Source organism: Triturus cristatus, chromosome 1_2 (genome assembly GCF_964204655.1).
Source record: "Triturus cristatus chromosome 1_2, aTriCri1.1, whole genome shotgun sequence".
Lineage (NCBI taxonomy): Eukaryota > Metazoa > Chordata > Amphibia > Caudata > Salamandridae > Triturus > Triturus cristatus.
The window spans coordinates 848,572,968-848,592,519 of record NC_140580.1 but is presented as its reverse complement, the minus strand read 5'-3'; the positions used below and the strand labels follow the sequence as shown (position 1 = coordinate 848,592,519).

General features: G+C 43.7%; 1 protein-coding gene across 1 annotated transcript in view; it reads left to right on the top strand.

Annotated features, from left to right (window-relative positions):
* LOC146868143 (uncharacterized) overlaps positions 1 to 18,310 on the top strand; it is a 43,342-nt gene extending 25,032 nt beyond the window's left edge. Inside the window, exon 2 of the mRNA XM_085609018.1 lies at positions 17,170 to 18,310. Coding sequence (XP_085465144.1) covers positions 17,170 to 17,672 — 503 coding nt within the window. The 3' untranslated portion in view covers positions 17,673 to 18,310. The remainder of the gene's footprint in view (positions 1 to 17,169) is intronic.
* Positions 18,311 to 19,552: the final 1,242 nt, after the last annotated feature.

Sequence of the window (19,552 nt, the reverse complement as noted above, 5' to 3'; positions counted from 1 at the left end):
AATCGCTGGGGCTACACTACACTAGCAACAGTTAGGAAGTGGGAGGCCAACGGGATTCAGGTGCAGAGTGGAAACACTCACGCGTAATGCGTAAAAGTCGATAGAATTACTAGCAGGTAGAAATTAACAGTTTAAGGACACTTCTGAAGCAGCTAGAGAGTCGAGACTCGGAAACTAGACCCTAGGATAGTCACTACCCTTGTGAGCACCGAAGTACCCAAGTTACCTAGCCCACGGGCTGCGGGTGCATAGGTGTGAACTTGCGTCGGGTTTCGTCGTGGACTTCTATGGGTGCCTGAAGGAAAGTTGCTGACAGGCAGTCAGTGAAGAGTGTCCGGTGGATCCCAAGGCTGGGATCAAGAAGAGAGGATACCTGCAAGCAGAAGGGACAGAGTCAAGGTCACTAGCCAGTGACCACGTGGAACCAGGAAGGAACCAGGCGATGTCGTGAAGATTGCAGGTGAAGGGTGAAGCTTGTCGCTGCAGCCACGGGTACCAGGAGACGTCGAGGACGACCAGGACCAGGAGGCGAGCTGTCCCACGAAAGCTCTTGCTGTCGGTGGCGTCGAAGTCGAACTAGGACTCACCAAGCCTTGGCAAGCGAAACCCACGAAGAACGGAGGACTTGCTTCTGGTGCAGACCAGGAAGGTCTGGGGTGCTTCTCTTTTGCAAAGAAGCAGGAGCCAGTCTGGAGGAGCCAAACCAGCAGTGAAGATTTCAAGGTGTGTCGTCACAAAGGCCGCTAGCCAACGGGCAAGCAACCGGACAGACACGGCAAGCAGGAAAATGCAGAAGGGCCCCACGCAGGACTCGTGGAGTGTGGGGGGCTGATCTTTGGTGCAGATGGTGCTTGGGGTTGGGGCTTCTCCATCCCCGGTGCACAACTTCGAGGGTGCCTCAGAAGCTGCGCTGGAAGATTCTCGCCACTTTTCCCAGGTAGCCGGTCCCACGTCCCACGGATCTCAGCTCGGCTGTGGATGTGGATCAGGGTCGGAGAAGTCTGGAAGCCAAGGCTCTGGTCGGGCTCTGCAGTTGGTCCCTCGTAGAACTTCAGCAAAGCCAAGGGTAGTCTCTTGATGGTGCCTGTTTGCACAGGGTAGCCACTCCTTGGCCACAAGGGAGATTCTTCAGTCTTCTTCTTTCGTCGAATGTCGAAGGTCCAGAGTTTCTGTTCAAGTTGCAGGTTCAGGATAATCTAATCTCCTGGGGCCCAGCTACCACTCTTATACTAATCTGGGGGGCTGGGTTGCCTGCTAGGTCACGCCTTATGGGTGGGACCTGGGAGGGGGGTGGTTACACCCCCTTCCCTTTGTCCAGTTTCGCGCCAGGACTGGGGCTGGAGTGCCCCAGCACCGGTTTGAACTGGACTATGCACGGGACACCTTGTGTGCCCCAGGCATGTCTCATTCTTTTCATCCCTCCCTGCCCCAATACACTAAGGCCTGTCTGGGGTGGTGCTCGCACCTCCCAAGGCAGGAAACCTATTGTCCAAGCCTCCCTTGCCGGGATCACTCCCAGCAGCAGGAGGCCAGACTCGTGTCTGTGGCAGCAGCATCCATTTTGTGATGCTGGGGCTCTGGTTAACTTTAACCGGGTAAGTAGGTTACCACATGTCTTCTCCCTCTAGAAGGGAGGGATAATATTCTCATCCCCAGAAATGGGATGGGGGTATTATTCAAAAGTGTTAGACACCTTACACAACATGTTTTGATAAAGCCAAACCATAGTTACCATAACCGTTTAAGATTATAAGGCACTTTAAGAGTATTTGGTAGGCTATATCATAGAACAGCTATAAGGACATGGTTCCGAAAGCTGCAGACAAGCTCAGCTCATGCTAGAGCACCATCTCACATGTTACCGAGCACTCTGCCTCCAGGATTGTTAAGGCCTGCCATAGGAGTGGCTGATAGGTACACATGTGTCTATATGTAAGTTAGGTATAGGAATACTACACCTAAGCAAGGAGTGATTACACGACCTTGCCCCAGCTGAGTGATCAGCCAGTTGTGTCATAATGGAAGGCCAGGCCAGGGGTGGCATAATACATGCTGCAGCCCCTGGTAGGCCTAGGGTACACCTATGCCCTGGGTACCTAAGGTACATTGTACAGGGGCCAATAAGGTGATCCTATCCAAATGGGTTATGCACCTAAAGTACATAGTATCAATTTAGAGAGAGAACAGCAGGGCTGTGGGTCTGATTAGCAGGCCCACAGCCACATCTAAGTCGAAAACCAGTAAAGCAAAAGCAAAAAGTGGGGGTGAACATAGAAAGCAGACCCTACTCTCCTACACCTGTGTCTTAGATTATACTGATATCTTACACTGGCATGAGTGGTACTATAAAACAAAATAAATATATGAGAGAGAGAGAGTGGCTGTGGAGATTTGAGGGGCACTGTTAAAGGGTGGTGGTGAGGGAATCTATGGTGGAGGTGGTCATTGGGAGGGCGCCAACAAAAATTGCTGCACCAGGGACCACCAGTGCTAAAGCCGGCCCTGAAAAACCCCACAAAAAATGAGTGTTTGCACAGAAGACACTGTTCCCTGTGTGCAAAGCTGTTCACTATGGTCAACTCTGCACAACTGGAATATGATCCCTCTAGGATGTCATATGGCCTCCCCAGGAATACACATAGTGGGCCTTATTTACAAGAAAGTAACTCAGTGCAGTGCCGCAAGCCATTTGAGTACGCCATGCTGCTTTACTTTCAATGCACAGGGATGTGTCATATTTACAACAATATGATGGATCCCTGATCTCTCCCCTGTGCTGGCGCACAAATGGCTGCCATGTGCCAAAGCAGGCACATGGTGCAAGGGTGCCTGCATGGTGGGGATGATTGTTTTTGTGCAGGAAGGGACACCTTCCTGCACAAAAACAATTACGAGGGGTGTTTTCCTCTTCCTATGTGTGCTGCAGAATGCAGCACTCATAGAAAGAGGAAAAACAAGGAGAAATAAAAGTATTTCTCCTCATTGCGCTCCTTATGCCGCTCCTGGGGAGGCGTAGGCTTCTGATGCATTGTCAGGATTACGAAACGTTGTAAATCTGGGAATGCTGCAGAATCCATGGGTGTTGCGTGGGAACATCCACACCAACAACCATGGCACGCCCCTTTCATGCAAAGTGCTGCATGAAAAGGGGCAGTATTTACAAGGCCACGAAAAGCCACGCAGGGTGACTTTACATGGCCTTGTAAATATGGAGCATCAAACTGCGCTGCCGGTCTGTCAAAAAAAGTGATGCATCGACAGCGCAAGCTGCTTGTCAATATGGCCCCAGTAACTTTAGCCTGACTCCATTTTCCATGCATATTCCAAGGTATATTTGTGTTTTCCAGAAAGTAATACATCTACACTTGCGTGGAGGTGTAAATCTGTGAGTGCCAATTTATACATTTCCCTGTGAATTGGGCCAATACTTTATCATCTGGATATTTGACTGACTCGGGTTTATTTTTTACTTATGTTTTACAATTGCAAGGATCATTTTGCTAATGTAATGTTTGCTTATTTCACAACTTGCCTGAGCTGTGGAAAGAAAGTAGGGTGCATATTTACAAAATAATGTTGGAGCGCGGTGCTATGCCAAATTTGGCAATGCCGCACGTCAATATTTTTAAAATGCAGGGATGCACACTTGTGTTTACCCTAGCGTTGATGCACAAAAATCTGCCTAGTGCCAGCGCAGGCACCCTGGCGCCATGTTGCAAGGGTGCCTTCGCTGCAGGGGTGATTGTTGTTTATGTGCACATAAACAATCATTCATGACTATTTGCTCTTTCTATGTGTGAATGCAGCACACATAGAAAGAGCAAAAAAACTAGGAGAAATTAATAATTTCTCCTCTTATATTGCCATGCTAAGACCAGGTATTCCCTGGCGTTTACTTTTGGCACTGCCCCAGCCTTGTAAATCTGGGCAGCGTCAAAAAGCAATGGGTGTTGCGGTGGAACGCCGACTGCAAAACCCATTGCCCGCCCCTTTGCTGCGGATAGGGGCATTTTAAAAGGTTGTGTTAAGCCAAGTTAAGTGATTTAGCGCCACCTTCTAAATATGGGAAATGGCGCTACCCCACCGGAGCATCAAAAAAGCGTCGCTCCGGTGGCGAATGGGGCTTGTAAATATGCCCCATTCCTCTATCATAATTAAGTATACTATACTTAGTTCCAGTTTATCTGAATCCGAGATGATCTTCTGCGGATCAGGGGGCAAGCAAAGAGTGACATTTATCTATGAAATATGGCTAAAAAACACATTACGCATGAAGTACGTATTAATCAACAAAAATGCTATATTAGCCCACGAATAAGTGTATCAGTGTTAAAACATGGAAATGGAACATAATCTAAGAAGCTAAGATCAGATACTGTGCTATTTTTAGAGCTGTAGAATCTACAGTGCAAGTGCAGGCTGCACGCAGGGCCGCTTGATACGTCACTGCGGTGCCTCGCGCACACCCCAGATGGCGCAATGAGGACAAGGGCGTGGGGAGTATTAAGGCTCCATCGCAGGGCCTTGGACGCAGTGATCCATCAGGCCCTTTCCCTCTGCACCTTCCATGGCTCGGTTTTATTTATATCCTCCTCTTAAGCAGAAATGTCCCAGTTCCACTGCTCCGAAAAGAATCCTCAGTTGTCCTCGCGGACTACGGGTACCGAAGAAATGCTTTGAAATGGCGTTGCACTTTAAAGCGAGGCTGTGCCAAGATAGCAGAATTCTAACCCGGATAAACAATGGATGGTGTAACTTAAACATGCATCGATATGAAAGAAAAACAACATCTCCCCTTGCAGTACATCCAGGGCCGCTTCTAGGATTTTTGGGGCCGTGGGCTGAAGGGGAATGTGCGAGGCCCCCCCTCTAATTTGCACAGATTTGAGCCATTCGGGGCTGTTTGCATCTTGCTCCTGAAGCTGCAGTTCCTCCCTCTCAGCCACCTACAAACACCTCTTAACAGCTCATCAAGGGATGAAGGTGTGAGGGTTGCGTATCTCCATGCTGCCAGGGAGCTAAACAGAAGGGCAATAGCATCCCGCCGTACCTCTGCTTGGGTGGGGGGGTGGAGGCCTAATTGCCAGACAAACCGGAGTTCGCAAACGGGGAGGGGGGCCCTCCACTAGGGTTCCCCTTGCTACACCATAGCAGTGAGACCAGGGGAGGGGGCCTCCTAAAGTGGCGCACTTGCAAGGTGGCACCTTTCATGCCGTGGTCTGACTCTGCACATTGGTACGGGGCCTTGGGCAGCTGCCCACACGGCCCATGCCTAGCGCCGGCCCTCAGTACATCAACAAAGAAGAACAGGGAAATAGTGAAGCAAGAGGTTCTTTGCTGTGTAAACTATTCATCTTGTATCTTCACCAGGGTTTGAAGAGGATGGCCTGAGACATCTATTGCTACAAGTAAAGATGAGATAGTTGCTGACCCTGCCTGGTGAGAGCAACCCGTGCCATTTTTGTTGCTCCCTTGACCTTGTTGAGTGCGGTGGTCCACCACCTCATTGGCTAACCAGTTCACTGGATTGAGAGTTAATCGTGGTCAGTGCTGGACCCTGTGTGGCCTTGTGCTTGCATGCCTGTGTTCACCTTTAAATCCAGAGTGGGGTGTACCGCTCATGTCTCTGTTATCACACAGACACACACATTTTGAGACACTGCTCCCTTTCTTTCTTTACAGGCATTTTGGTCACTGTTGTTAAATTACCTGGGTGTTACCTTTAGAGCTGCAAAACTAAAGATATAAAGTAAAGACTTGGATTCTCCATTTTGATACAGTGTCTTTTTCAAGCTTTTTAAGCACTAGCTGGAAAACCTTTCCATCATTGTATTGGTGATGTTGTATTGTAATTGTCACGCCTTTTTGTTTCCGGTGCTTTAGAAGCATCGTGTAAAGTGATTTGTCAGCGGTTCTTGTTTCTTTGCTATGTTGTACTTACTATCTGCTTTACTCTATAACCAGCTTCTATGTGATATTATATTCTCATTGTGAGATTTAATGTCATTATGTTGTTACAGTAATATATTACAAATTATGTGATTTCTATTTTTTGATTAACATTTGCAGAATTAATATATTTAAGATTTAAGATATTATTGAAAGACTTACGTAACACATTGGCTTGACATTCATCCTTGATTGTGAACATTTTGTCGGGCTGTAAGTAGACTCGCCCTACACCCTTTCCTTTGAATTATTCCTGGTCCGTTCATCTGCATCTATGTGGAGAGCCAGCGAGGATTCAGTGAGGTCTATCTTCCACTGCATAGCTTGCTTTTGAAGCACTGGTCGCACCCAGCACTCTCCCTTTTGGCGTGCTTTGAGGTCCATGAGTACTCTAGTGACTGATAATAAAATAGTGGGTACCTGGGAATTCTAGCTGTCAGCTAGTCTAGATGGCTAAGCTCAAACCAGCGAATGAACTACCCCTGCTGGTGGTCCAATTCAGGACCAGACTGGGGAACTAAATACAGCAGGCTTCCTCTGTTTCCATGTGCAATCTCTCTCTTTCCATCCATCCATCCATATTCTCTCTCTCTCTCTTTCTCTTTCTCTCTCTCCTCCCTCATCTATCTTTGATCCCATTCTTTCTACCTTCCCTCCTTCTATTTCGCTCTCTCTTGAAGCCTCCCCCTGCCTGCTACAATGAGTTTCGGAGAGATGGGGAAAGTGACAGAAGCACCAGGAGCGACCAAGGACTTTCAAAGCTGCCCTTTAATGGCTCCAGCCCACCAGGGAAATGCCCAGTGGAGTAAAAGGCCTGTCCATCCCTGGTCCCATCATACTTTGAACATTGTGAAATGGTCATTTGTACACAGCGTGAGAAGGGCACTGGAGACAGTATGCAACTGTGTATGCCAAGTGCAGCGCACAGCTGCTCCTCACACAGTCGAAGCTATACCTCCAACAGCCTCCGTTTTATGTGTGTTTACTGATGGTAAACTTTCAGTGATTTTCTACTGCAAGATCAGGGGCACTTCGGGAACCTGTTAGATTGGGAGTGAAACCTTTTAGAGTGAGAAACTGACGAGGAGCACTTCCCAAGCAGCTGATTTAACATGTCGAGAATAGGAACGAGATCAATTCATGTTCCTGGAATCTATATATGTTGTACATATAGAGAAACTACATTGAAACGTGGAGGCATTCCTCAAAGAACAAACCATTCTGTAACTTCTTGTGCACTAATAAACTAGAAAACCTAACTCAAACTTAGGATGTTGTTTTTCTGCTTTGTAAACTAAGAAATATAGGCCAGGTCGACTCTACTTGAGACATGCACCTCCACCAGATGAAAACCATGAAGAACCAGGAATGTGTCATCAAAAAGAAGGGCTGATTGGCCCTGTCTTAGAACATTGGAGAGCCTGTCCTTTCCTCTTTTGACTCAAAGTTGACTGCAAGTGTCTAACATTGAACAGAGTGCAAAGGAAACAACGCGCTCCTGATCATATTCACACCTGGGCTTCCTGTTCACTCACTCTGCATTACACTGCCAGGAACAAAGCTGAGATGTAATTCACATTCTCCATCAGGAGAGATATGTAGGCCATAACCGAAACAATTTCCCTTTTAAAATTTAGGCATACATCTAGCTATTGTCTAACTCAGAGTTTGGCCAGGCCTGATAATTTTACTATCATGCAGGACAACAATATTTACGTCTAGAATTGCTCATGTCCTTTACCTGCAGAACGATTCTATGGCACTAGAAATAAGAAAAATTGTTGTCTGTGCAGATATGGTGTGCATGACTTTGTCATGCCTGCAGGCATAATAATTTTCATGCTAGTTAATGTCAATATTTGTGCCTCCGTAGATCAGCTGTCAGGCCAGAGGTATCACCAACCACTCACTGGAACCTGGTCTCATATTGTCTGCACCAAATATATGCTAAAACAACCTTGGCACTGACCCACTGCTCCCATTCAGTTATTGCTCATTGTCCAATGGGCCTCTTCAAGTCCAGCTGATTGAAAAAGCTGCCTGCATACAATTATCAAATCACATTTACAAGTTTAATATGTCATGTACACAGCACTGGTCTTTGCAGGATTTCTTCCTCCCTAACACACCTATCATCTAACTCTATCTCCCTTCTGCTCTGACCATTTTCTCTTGACTGAAAAAACAAGGAGATAGATGGAATGCTTGACTTAATCTCAGCCACTGACAATCCCCCATGCCGCGCAATCCATCTGTTTTCGCCCACTAGACCACCTCAGTGTGGACCCAGCTATATGCAAATCAGTTTTTACCCTGCTTCTTATGCGAATCGGCCAGCCAGAACTGCCAGGCCAGGTCCTCCCTGACCCTGAACACAAGCAACCCAGGACTGGTTTCGCCCTTAATAGGGCTCTTCAGACGTAGACAGACGACGGAATAGGTTTTGTTTATTTATTTAATTTGACCCATTCCGTCATCTGTTGACTCCCCGCCCCGCCCTGCCCTGCCCCCGCTCCGCTTCACCGCACTTACCTGTGCCAGCCGCCACTGACCAATGGTATACACCTCGGAGAATCCCACCAAGTGATATGGGAGCTACAAGGAATCCAGAATGCAGCTGTGTAACAACTGCCTAATCTACACAACACAACATTTGTAAAGAGCATGCTTACTCAAAGAGGTATCTTCGAGCTAAATAACAGGTGGATAGTGTTACCCAACTAAATAGAACTAATTTTATTGACATTAGGAATATGAAAGGCTGATTGTATCCACTAAGATTCAAACATGTGGCCATGAGGTGAACCACAGGTTGCCTTCATGGTGGCCACAAGAGCTGGGGGACTTGCCCAAACCAAATAGCAAGGTGAAGAATCTTGGGGTAATGATTGATGATAGGCTCACAATTCAAGATCAAATTAATCACCTGGTCTCCTCTGCTTTTTACATCTGAAAAACAATCAAAAAGATCTCCCACTTACTTTCCTTTGACCTACCAAAAACAGTTGTTACTGCTCTTGTACTGGCCGGCCTAGACTACTGCAATGGACTCCTCCAAGGTCTTCAAAAATGTCTTCTTAAAAGACTGCAAACTGTACACAACATGCTCAGCTGCAATGCTTTATAGAATACAGAGGTTCGAATCTGCATCTCTTGCACTAAAACTGTTGCATTGGCTAAAAAACAGATTACGTTTAAAGCATTGTGCCTTGCGCACAAAGCATTGTATGGAACTGGCCCAGATTACTTATAAAGAAACCTAACCTGGTACGTCCCTAAAAGATCTTGAAGATCCAGTTCCTCCAAGAATCTGGTAGTCCCCCCCTACAAACGGAAGTCATGGGGTGGCAGGGGCTTTGTTAGAAACACGGCCACTATATGGAATGGTCTCCCTCTCTTTTTAAAATCTACACCAGAGCTTCTGGCTTTTAGGAACAGGCTAAAAACCTGGCTTTTCACCAACTAACCCTTTTGCCATTAGGTTCACAGTTAGCGCCATGATGCCTCCGGGTAAACAATGCGCTCTATAAATATTTTCAATATCAATTAGGTGAACCACAGTTCACTAAGCCATCAAACACGTCTAATATGAGGTCCTGCCATTTCACCTACATTTCAGTCTCTACAACGACTGCTTGTGCTTAGACATATTACTTTAAAAGCAATGTCCATAGCGCATTAAACCATTTATGTCTCAGATCTCAGCTTCCGTGAGCAAAAACTCCATACCACCAATATAAAGCACTTCAATCTAGGCTGGGCCAATTTTTAATTTCCTTCAAATTCACACTCCTGAGTCCATAGTGCTAAGATAGGTAACTCGCCATTAAAGACCTGGCTGCTCCCAATTTTATAACTTTTTAATATATATCTCGAAGAGCATTTGATGATGAATATACACACCAGTTTTATGTCTTTGTTTATCCTCAAGCAGCCATCATTGTGATTTTAAGTTCCAGTAGTTGCATTGCATTAAGGCTGTATTTGGAAGGATATTATAGTGACAATTCCAACGTTCCTTAAAATTCTAAAAACCTTACTGGTGATTTTCTGTGCAGTGAAAAATGCTTTGTGAAAACTCAACTCAAACTTTCTGAGAACAGGTCCAATCAAATAGATTATTCGTGTTGTGTCCCTCACTTTCAGTCAAAATTATCTTTCTCAAGGCTGCACAAGAAGATACCACTAGTTGCTGTTATGTCAAATGGAAATTGCTATTTCCTAAATATCAATTTATCATATATCCAGGGGCGGCTCCTCCACTAGGGCGGAGGAGCGTCGCCCCACTGCTTTCTCGCAGTGTGAGAAAGCAAAAACATAAAATGGTAATAACTTTGAGTTATTACCATTTTAAATTTGTTTTGCGCATTGCGGGCGGGTGGGCGAGGCTGCTGTGCTCTTTGAGCAGGGCAGGGGAGGAGTGGTTTACCCACTCCTGAGTGCGTAAAGATTGTTTGGTCAGCCCTCTCTGGCCGCCCAAATCAGTCATGCGCACTCTGCCCTTTTCTATGCAGGCTGCATTGCAGCCTGCATGGAGAACATGGCCACTCCATTAGCCCCTGGCTGGGCGGCATCCCGACCATTCACAAAGCTACTTGCAGCGTTGTGATTGGCTTTGGGGAGGGAGCCTGGCTGCCTGCTTCCTGTTCCTGTAGGAGGCAGGAAAGCAGGAGAGCAGAAGCCAAGAAGACGCGGGACCCGGCAGACAGGTACGTTTACTTTTATTTATTTTTTTATTTCCCTGTGACCCCTCCCATGACAACCCCCGAGAATCCCCCCCGCAACCCCTCACACCCGCCCCCACACAGGAGCATTGCCGGCCACTACTGCATATATCCATAGAAAAAGTACATGAACCAAGATGTCAAAACAAGCATCAAACAGATAAATAATGAACACAAAATATGTGCAGGGAACATTAGCAAATCTATATTTATATTACTTTATATATTATATAGTATATTATATTTCCCCTGCTCTTTTCCTACTCACATGCTATTCTGTAGTTGATTTCTGCCGGTGGGCCGGACTGAGAACACAGAGCAATTCTGGCAATTTTATCCTACAAGCCCCCGGGGTGGGGGGGGGGGGAGGGGGGGTTTGGGCAAGGGTGCACGTGTGAAGCACTGCTGCTTAACTAAACCGGCCCAAAGCACTGCTGCTTTTGTTACGGGATGCCGATATTGTAGCACTGCAGCAAAATCAGCCTCCACCACTCCAAAATTGGCCCCCACCCTTCCAGCCACCCTGGATACGCCCAATGCAGGCTACGGTCAGTCCTGTCCTGGTGGAGGTAGTTCTGATGATCAATGACTAATGTCAATTTGTATGTGATTGTCATCCAATCATGTTTCAGCGTCACTCTAAATCAGTGATACTCAAAGTAGGGCCCGGGGGGTCGCATGCGGCCCTCCTGACTTTACATGCGGCCCCCTGGGCAGCAGCAGCACTGGGCTACTGTTTACTCGACTCCGCACTAACATCCAAGCACAGGAGATTGTTTTGAACAGCACACATCCTGAAGTCATGTATTTCGAGTTCCGCTTATATGTGACAATGAAGAAAAAGGAGGGAAATTGAAATAAAACAATTGCCCAGGGTCACACAATTTGGTCAAGTGGAGAAGCCAGGATTCATCCCAGGTTTTCTGGTTTCACATTGCGCAATTGAGTTCAGCCACTAGATATACATGCTTTGCTTCCCCTTCTCCGACTTTACACCCCCGCTGGCATCAGTGCGGCCCTCGGTCACACCAAAGACCAAACTTTGCAGCCCCGGGAAAATATTTGTGAGTACCCATGCTCTAAATTATTGAAGTACATTCCTTTGCTCTTCTTGTAAATTGCTTTCCGCAAGAAACCTCAGCTTTTCATGAAATGTTTCCAACAAGATTGTGTACTGCCTTGAATATTTTTGTCAAAGAGGATATTGAAAGGTTTGATCTTTTGTGGGAATTTGTAGCACTGAACCTGAGACTCTGGGCTAAACCACAAAGCACCCATTGCCTAACCCCACAGTCACAATGTACCAACTTGCAGACAACAGCAGTGCCAGCAGCCTAGCACTAAAAGCAAAAGGCAGCGGTTACGCTGGCGAATAGGATTTGCTGATGTGGAAGTGGGCATGGTCAGTTGTTGCAGTGTACTGCAGTCTCCTACACAAAACTGTGAGCACCGGTACCTATCTTATTAGGTCTGGTTTGACTGCACATCTGTAGCATGACCTTATGTGATCAAAAGAAAAAGAGATTTAAAACGCACTACTGAGAGAATGGCTTTGGCTCTGCCCACAAGCGGATCTACCCAATCAATACTGGATTTGATTGGGCGGAAGTTTTGTGCTTGTGCTGAAAATGAGTGCTTGTATTTCTCAGATTACACTCAATATGATAGGCCTTGTTTGGGGGTGACAAAGCAATGATCAAGGCTGCAGGCCTGATTGTTAACTGTGAAATGTTATGTCAGATGCCATAGGTCTGATTTGATCTGTTTGTTATGTAAAGTTATGACAGAGGCAGCAGGCCTTTATTTTTTCTTGTGGAAAACTTGTGTTAAATGCAATAGATCCAAATGGAACTGCTCTCCAAAAATCCTATGAAGTGGTGTCCTTACTTTGTGAACACTTTGCCAAATACAATGGGAAACTCCTTTTCCAAACACCTTAGGCAGGGGGATTTATAATGTGAACCCTATGACAAATGCAGTAGGAATGGAATTTAGGTGAACTTGAAATGCAACAGAAAACAGTTTTACATTATGAACTTCTTGACACAAATCATAGCACGAGGCTTTACATTTTGAATAATCGGCACATACACTTTGCGTGGATGTTACATTGTCAAATCTCTGACATAGCTATTGAATGCAATAGGAAAGAACTTAGTGTGTGTATGTGTGTGTATATATATATATATATATATATATATATATATATATATATATATATATATATATATATATATATATATATATATGAGTTTGGCCACACAATGTAAACTTTGGGTCTGTCCGAATTGTTTGTTGGGTCTCTTGTGGTAAATACCAGATTGTCATGCTCGTGTTCATATTAGAGTAAATAGCCTAACTAGGTAGAAGGCATCTCATTTTATATTTTGAACAACATGGCTAAGCCCATACCATTTTGATTCTGAAAAGCCCCAGGTCTTCCAAAAAGAACCTATAGGCATAAGACTGCTGCTGTTTTTTACGATGAGGCCCTACTTGTGTGCAAACTGTCACATGGTACCTCAGGGATTAAGGGTACAGACTACATTTTCCCAGATAGTTGCTTCTTCTGATATTTCTTAGGTTCGTGATTTGAACCCTTGTTAATATGCAGGGACCCTAAAGAAGGGTTCCAACTTGTAATTCCACCCAAAAACTTGAAAATACTTTTCATTTTGATTATAGCAGTTATTTGTGTGTGCACTAAAGAAGTTTTCCATTTAAAAGAAAAAGCACTGGCAGGACACTGATTAATTGAGCGTTAATATTATGTTTTGGTATGTTTTGAGATTCTAACACAAAACACGTCCCTGAATGAACCTTAGAGGGCTGTAATTACTTGCCATTATTGGCAAATGTTAAAAGGGACACTTGTTTCCCAGTTTGAGGGTCTGTTTACGGAGGAACCAAGGCACCAATGGTGAAAGACCCCCAATTGACACAATTTAGGCTATTAACTTCTGACACAAACAGGATTTCTTCATTGAAATATGAAGTGAACTATCTGACAAAGGGAGAGTTTTATATTGAGAAGTCCTTCACAAACACCATTTGAAGGAGCTTTACATTGTGAGCCCTCTGACAAATGCAATAAGGTGGCATTTTGCATTGTGAATCCTCAGTCAAAAATAATGGGAAGATAATTTTTATGTGAATTCCATGACAAACACCATGGGGGCATTATATTTTAAACCATTTGACAAATAAAGTAGTAAGTGGTTCTACATTGTGACCTCTATAACAAATGCAAAAGGAGGTGGTTTAGAACAGGTACCTTTTAGACCTGGCCACATGAATGCTTGGTGTCCTAAGGGAGAATTTATGTTCATGCCAATGTATACTTTGGGAGTGCCAAAGTTGTTTGCTGGGTCTCTGTAGACAGAGACTACATGATCACGTTTATGTTCATGTTAAAGCCAATAGGCTTACTTTATTGATTTTAATATGCGGTGACAAAAACAGTAGCTTTCTTATTTTACTTTGTGAACGACTTGAGAAAGCCTGTAGTTTTACCCTTGCTTATTATAAAAAGGGTTTTATTTTCCCATAAGTCCACACAGGGACATTGCTAGTTAAGGTTGTATGATGAAATATAAAACCACTAAAATATTGTGGTGCAAAAATATTGTGATAAACACACTGACCACATAAATATCGATTTTACATGTTTATAGTGTAAGTACAAAAATATTTTGGTCAAAAATATTATGGTACAAAATATTAACATAATAGTAAGCATGTATATTTAATTAATTTAATTTAAAATAAAAGTAAAATACATTTTAATAAAATTAATATCTTTAAAATATATATAAAGCCTGAAGAAATAGCATATGAACATGAATGTATTAAATAATAAAATAAAAACACATATAACAATCCAAAAATGAGTGTAATTAAAAAATAAAATTATTCAATTATAAATGACATAATATTATTTGAAACAGAAAAATAATTCCTAAATAAAAATATACAATAATATTAATTTATATTAAATAGTCAAACACGAAAAACTGTATGAATATTAATCTCAGTTTAAAATGAAAACATATTTCATATTTATTTAATTGCCACAAATATTTCAAAATATACAATAATTATTTTTTAAATATTTCAAAAGTAAAATATGTTCATTAAAAAAACCCAGAATAGAACATCAATTTAAACATCTATAATATATTTGTTTTAAAGCCTGTGATTTACTTTGAGCAGGCTCAAAGTATCTTTAAACTGTACAAGATAAATTAATGTGTGGCAAATAGACTCCTATCCAAATGTATTAAAAAATAAACAAATAAAGAATTGAAATACATGATGTTTACTAAAATCTCACACAACTGAAGAAATTCATATGCTGGGAGGTTAAAATGAACTATTCTAACATCAATCTAAAAAACATTGGGTAACCTGCATATATTGGGGACAGGGTTAGATTTTCATTGTTGAGTACATTTGTAATTTTATGTTTAGCATTTAGTTGTGTGGGAATTAAAGTACTTTCTTCTTTTTAAAAGTAAAACCCTGGACATTGATTCACTCTTGTGGAGTTCTTTGGAGTTTGGTTGCTTTAATTTGTTCTTTTGGCTTTATTTTTGATACAACAAAGTGGTAATAACTCTGTCTTTCCCTTAAAATTTCAGAAGTGTTTTGCTTCAGTTGCATACTTGTTAAAGAAAAACCGTTATGAAGGTGAATGCAGATAAAACAGAGGTGATCATTCTAGGGAGTCATCCTTAGACCCAGACTTTGGATTGGTAGTCGCTGGACCGTGGCCCACTCCCAGCCCCTGCTGCTATGACCTTAATTGTTGGTGTTACTAGCAACACTGATCTTACCTTCATAAGTCAAGACCGCTAGTACATGTTAGTCCCATTTGAAGAGTTTAAGTAAAATTCTTTCTATCCTTAAGTTGAAGGGAGAAGTTTGGTGATTCAGGCAGCAATCTCATCCTGTTAGGTTTGTAGGGATGCCGTCCCCTTGCCTTACCAAATACCTTACCTATTGCCTTTAGGTTGTGCAAAACCCAGCTGCCATGTCTGTTACGTAATTTACCACAACACGCATCTGATAAATCACAATTGGACTTCCCCCACATGTTTACAGTGACTATAACACATTTTTTAAGACTCTTCACATGGTGCACAAGATTCTTGCTGGCAATAACCCATGGTAGTTTGGGCCCTCATTTATGAAAAGTGACTCATCGCTGCGAGAAAACAGTGATGCGTCACTTTTCATTGTGCCCTCCTTGCGACACCAATGATTCGTCATATTTACAGTATGATGCATCATGTCGCAAGGAGTTACAAATATGTCAGTATTTCTGACGTATCTGTAGGAGCACAAATGAAGCATTGCTGGAGTGTGTCACAAAAGAGAGGCAACTCCATCAATGGGTCATTATAAATGGGCAAGTCCCATGTTAAATTTCCCTGCGTCAGTCTCACATCTGCTATGAGGAAGGCGTAAGATATTGACGCATTTGGGTCCTAGAAGTGGCGCAGTGAAATCTGATAGATTTCACTGCATCACTTCTACAACCCTTTCTTGCGTCGGAATGCCCCCCCTGCATACATTATACCTGGTGCAGGTATAATGTAGTGCAGGGGTTTGCACAGCGACGCATCTACCTAGATGCATCACTTTGTAAATATGGCTCATTTTTTATGCCGCTGGTGCGTCATAAAAAGTGACACACCAGCAGCGCAAAAGTGACGCAAAGACCCATAAATAAGCCCCTCAGTGTTTACCCCTAAATGCTCTCTCACATGCTTAATTTCTTTTCCTATGCACTCTTAGTTGCGTCTATGCTCTAATGTGCCAGAGCAGGCAGATCTCATCTTGCTCTCGTTCTTATTCACTGTACACCAGACGTAAGCAACTCTTTCTGTGTGAATGCAGGGTGCATGAGTGCCTGTGAGAGTGTAGAGTGCAGGACATTTAAGCCGGACTTGTTAGCAGCACCAGTGCATGTTTACAAATTAAGCACTGCTTTCGGCAGTTCAGAATGCCGGTCACACCGCTCTCTTTACTACAAGTCATAATGTGACATCACAGGCCTCTGTCTGCTAGACGGATTTTACCAGCTGAGCACAGCTTCAATCAGACACACTCACTCATTTCAAGCACACCCAGAACAAATGCTGTCTCATAAACAATGTCTACAGTGAAATTGCACAAAAGCCAAAATTTAGACAACACTCAAAATAAAGACGAGGCCACAATGCTTACAACCATATTACTTAAAATGCCACCACATACAGAAGCTTTGTATGAAAATGTTCATATGGCGCACAAAGGCCCTACAACTGCATGGTCAATGATTGTCGGTAAATAATTCTTCCAGAAAATTGGAGTTGTATACAGGCTGTCATTATTTCACTAATCTTGTTTGAAACATTTATACTTTTGAAGTGTTGTACTAACTAATTCTACACTGGCAAAGTGCCTCGTCGCTTGTAATGCTTATTTTTCCTTTCACCTTCCTGTTATGCAGATCCAGATTCATGCCACTGTTTGACCACAGCCGGAAGCCGCCAGCTCCCCGTCCATCCCACGTTCATCTTGGATAGCCGGAGAGGGCGAGGCCTTCTGATTTCTGGAAACTCCACGCTAAGACCTACCATGGTCCCCTCTCAACAGCTACATCCTACTTCTCAGCCACTTCCAGACGTCAAGACCTATCTGATCCTTTGCACTAAAACAGCCAAGTTTCAAATTGGGGAGGAGACACTACCAAAGAGTGCGCAAGCTCAGAAAATTGCTGTGGAAAAAGGGATCTCCACCAAACAGATGAACAAACACGCTAAATCTGGTGCATCTGATTTGAACACTTACAAAGTCCACACGTCTTCCTACCAATCTGAGGTGCCAGATACTTCAAGAGCAAAACCGCCTTTATTTGAGGAGAATGATCCATCCGTGATCAGTTCAGCCAGAAGCACATTCAAACAGCTGCTTAAAGGGTTAATGCAATGTGTTCGTGCTCCACCACAATGAGTGCATTTGCTGACAGCATGGGATACCAGTTTTTGCGTCCTTGGTATAATGGGAGGGAGAATGGTTGTACTAAGGTACAGAAGAGGTATTGCCTAAAGATATTCCCAATATTAGACAAGAAATCTTCTTGAACCATAATACTGTAGTGACCTGTTCTGCTACAAACCCACAGTCCTTCATCGATATTGGAAATTTACTAGTAAATCTCGCTTACTTCCATTTAGCCCCACAGAAACTAGGAACCGGAAAGAAGACCAATATTAAATTAGGGATATTTCCTCCCATTTCAATGTTCTGTGAATTATGTGTTCAGGTTTGTGTACATACATCCTAGCATTTTAAAACTCAGAAGAGGGATATTTTGAAACAAAATAGGGGGACCTTATTTTCCCCCATTGACATACATTAGAACAAAGGGCAATTTTAAGTAGGAGAGAGCAAAAATAAAGCCATTTATGGGTTACAAATTGGGTCTGTTGGCATGTACTTGTATGGATACATTTCAGCAGCATGTTGTTGTGTTTCAGATGGAAGGATGGTAAAGGGTAGTCACTGAAGGCTTTGTATTTTGCAGTAAGACATGCAACATAACTTAAATGAGCTTACGATTTAAAATAAAAACGGCACGACCTCCGCTATCAATGAGTTGTGTTTACTGTGAATACCTCCTTATGGAAAAGCTTCAGGTATTGCTGCAAATGACCCTGCACTGTCACTCCACTAGTCACAACCTTGTGACGCTAATGTCAGGCAGAGGGAAGAGCTATGGCGCTGTGTGCGGGGTGGTTTATGGGTGTGGTCTGGAGGAGGCGTAAGCCTGGGATGATACGCTGCCTGCGATTTTCGGCTTCACCTAAGAATCTCTTTTCCCGCACCTCCTATAGCTCAGTTTGATGCTAAGCATGAGATGGCACCAGCAAGTTATTATTTGCATCTAGCGCCAACTTTTGGCTAGAATAACATATGTAATGCCAATTCAGTGAGCGGCAGGCAAAAAGGGACTGAGGACCATAAGTACGATCACATTATTCCATAGACACTGAGTGAGTGAAACCCTTTGATACATCTGGCCCTGAATTACTTATTTATCAAACTGCACATTTCTTGTCAGCTGGGATTGTGATTGACTTGCTCTGTAACCCTTGGTTGAGTGGGTAAGGTAGCCTGAGAGCAAGTTTGCCCCTCTAGCCTGTGCTTCTGTGTCTGTCACTGGGTCACCCTTTCGGGTACGTTTGGAAGTTGGGTGTGCTGACTTGATTATGTCCGCCCTTACATAGCATCGGCCGCTCCCTTTGAGATGAGGAGCACCGCCACCCCCTGCCGCCACCAGTAAATAAACCAATAATAAAGCGGGTTTTAAACCCGTTTTATTATTGGTTTATTTTAATCCCCTGGACCCACCCCCAGGACTTTGACGAGTCCTGGTGGGCTGCTCCAGGGGATGACATTGCTGGTGGGTAAGTGGTGAGCACTCCCTTCAGTGCGCATGAGGTGCTTGGCCGGACGTCTTATTTTTTTGTAATCAAACCCTCCCCACCTCCCTCTCCCTGCCTCCGGCCTACTTCCTGTGGTCCCCCCCCCCCCACTTTGGCAGGGTACAGGCCACTACTGCCCGTACACTTATTTTATAATGACAGATGGATCTTTTCTGTGGCAAGTAATAGTGCGGATAATCTATTACTACTTGAAAACCTATACACGTCACAGAAATGTAGTAGTCTTTCAAGTTGATCTCTACATATTAAATATATTACATGGAGCCATGATATTTTTCAACAAACAGCGTGTGTCCTTGAACCGATCACGCCTGATGGGAATAATATAAAAAATATTATGTTAAAAAGCAAAAACAACATGCAATGTTTTAGGCACTGTGCAAT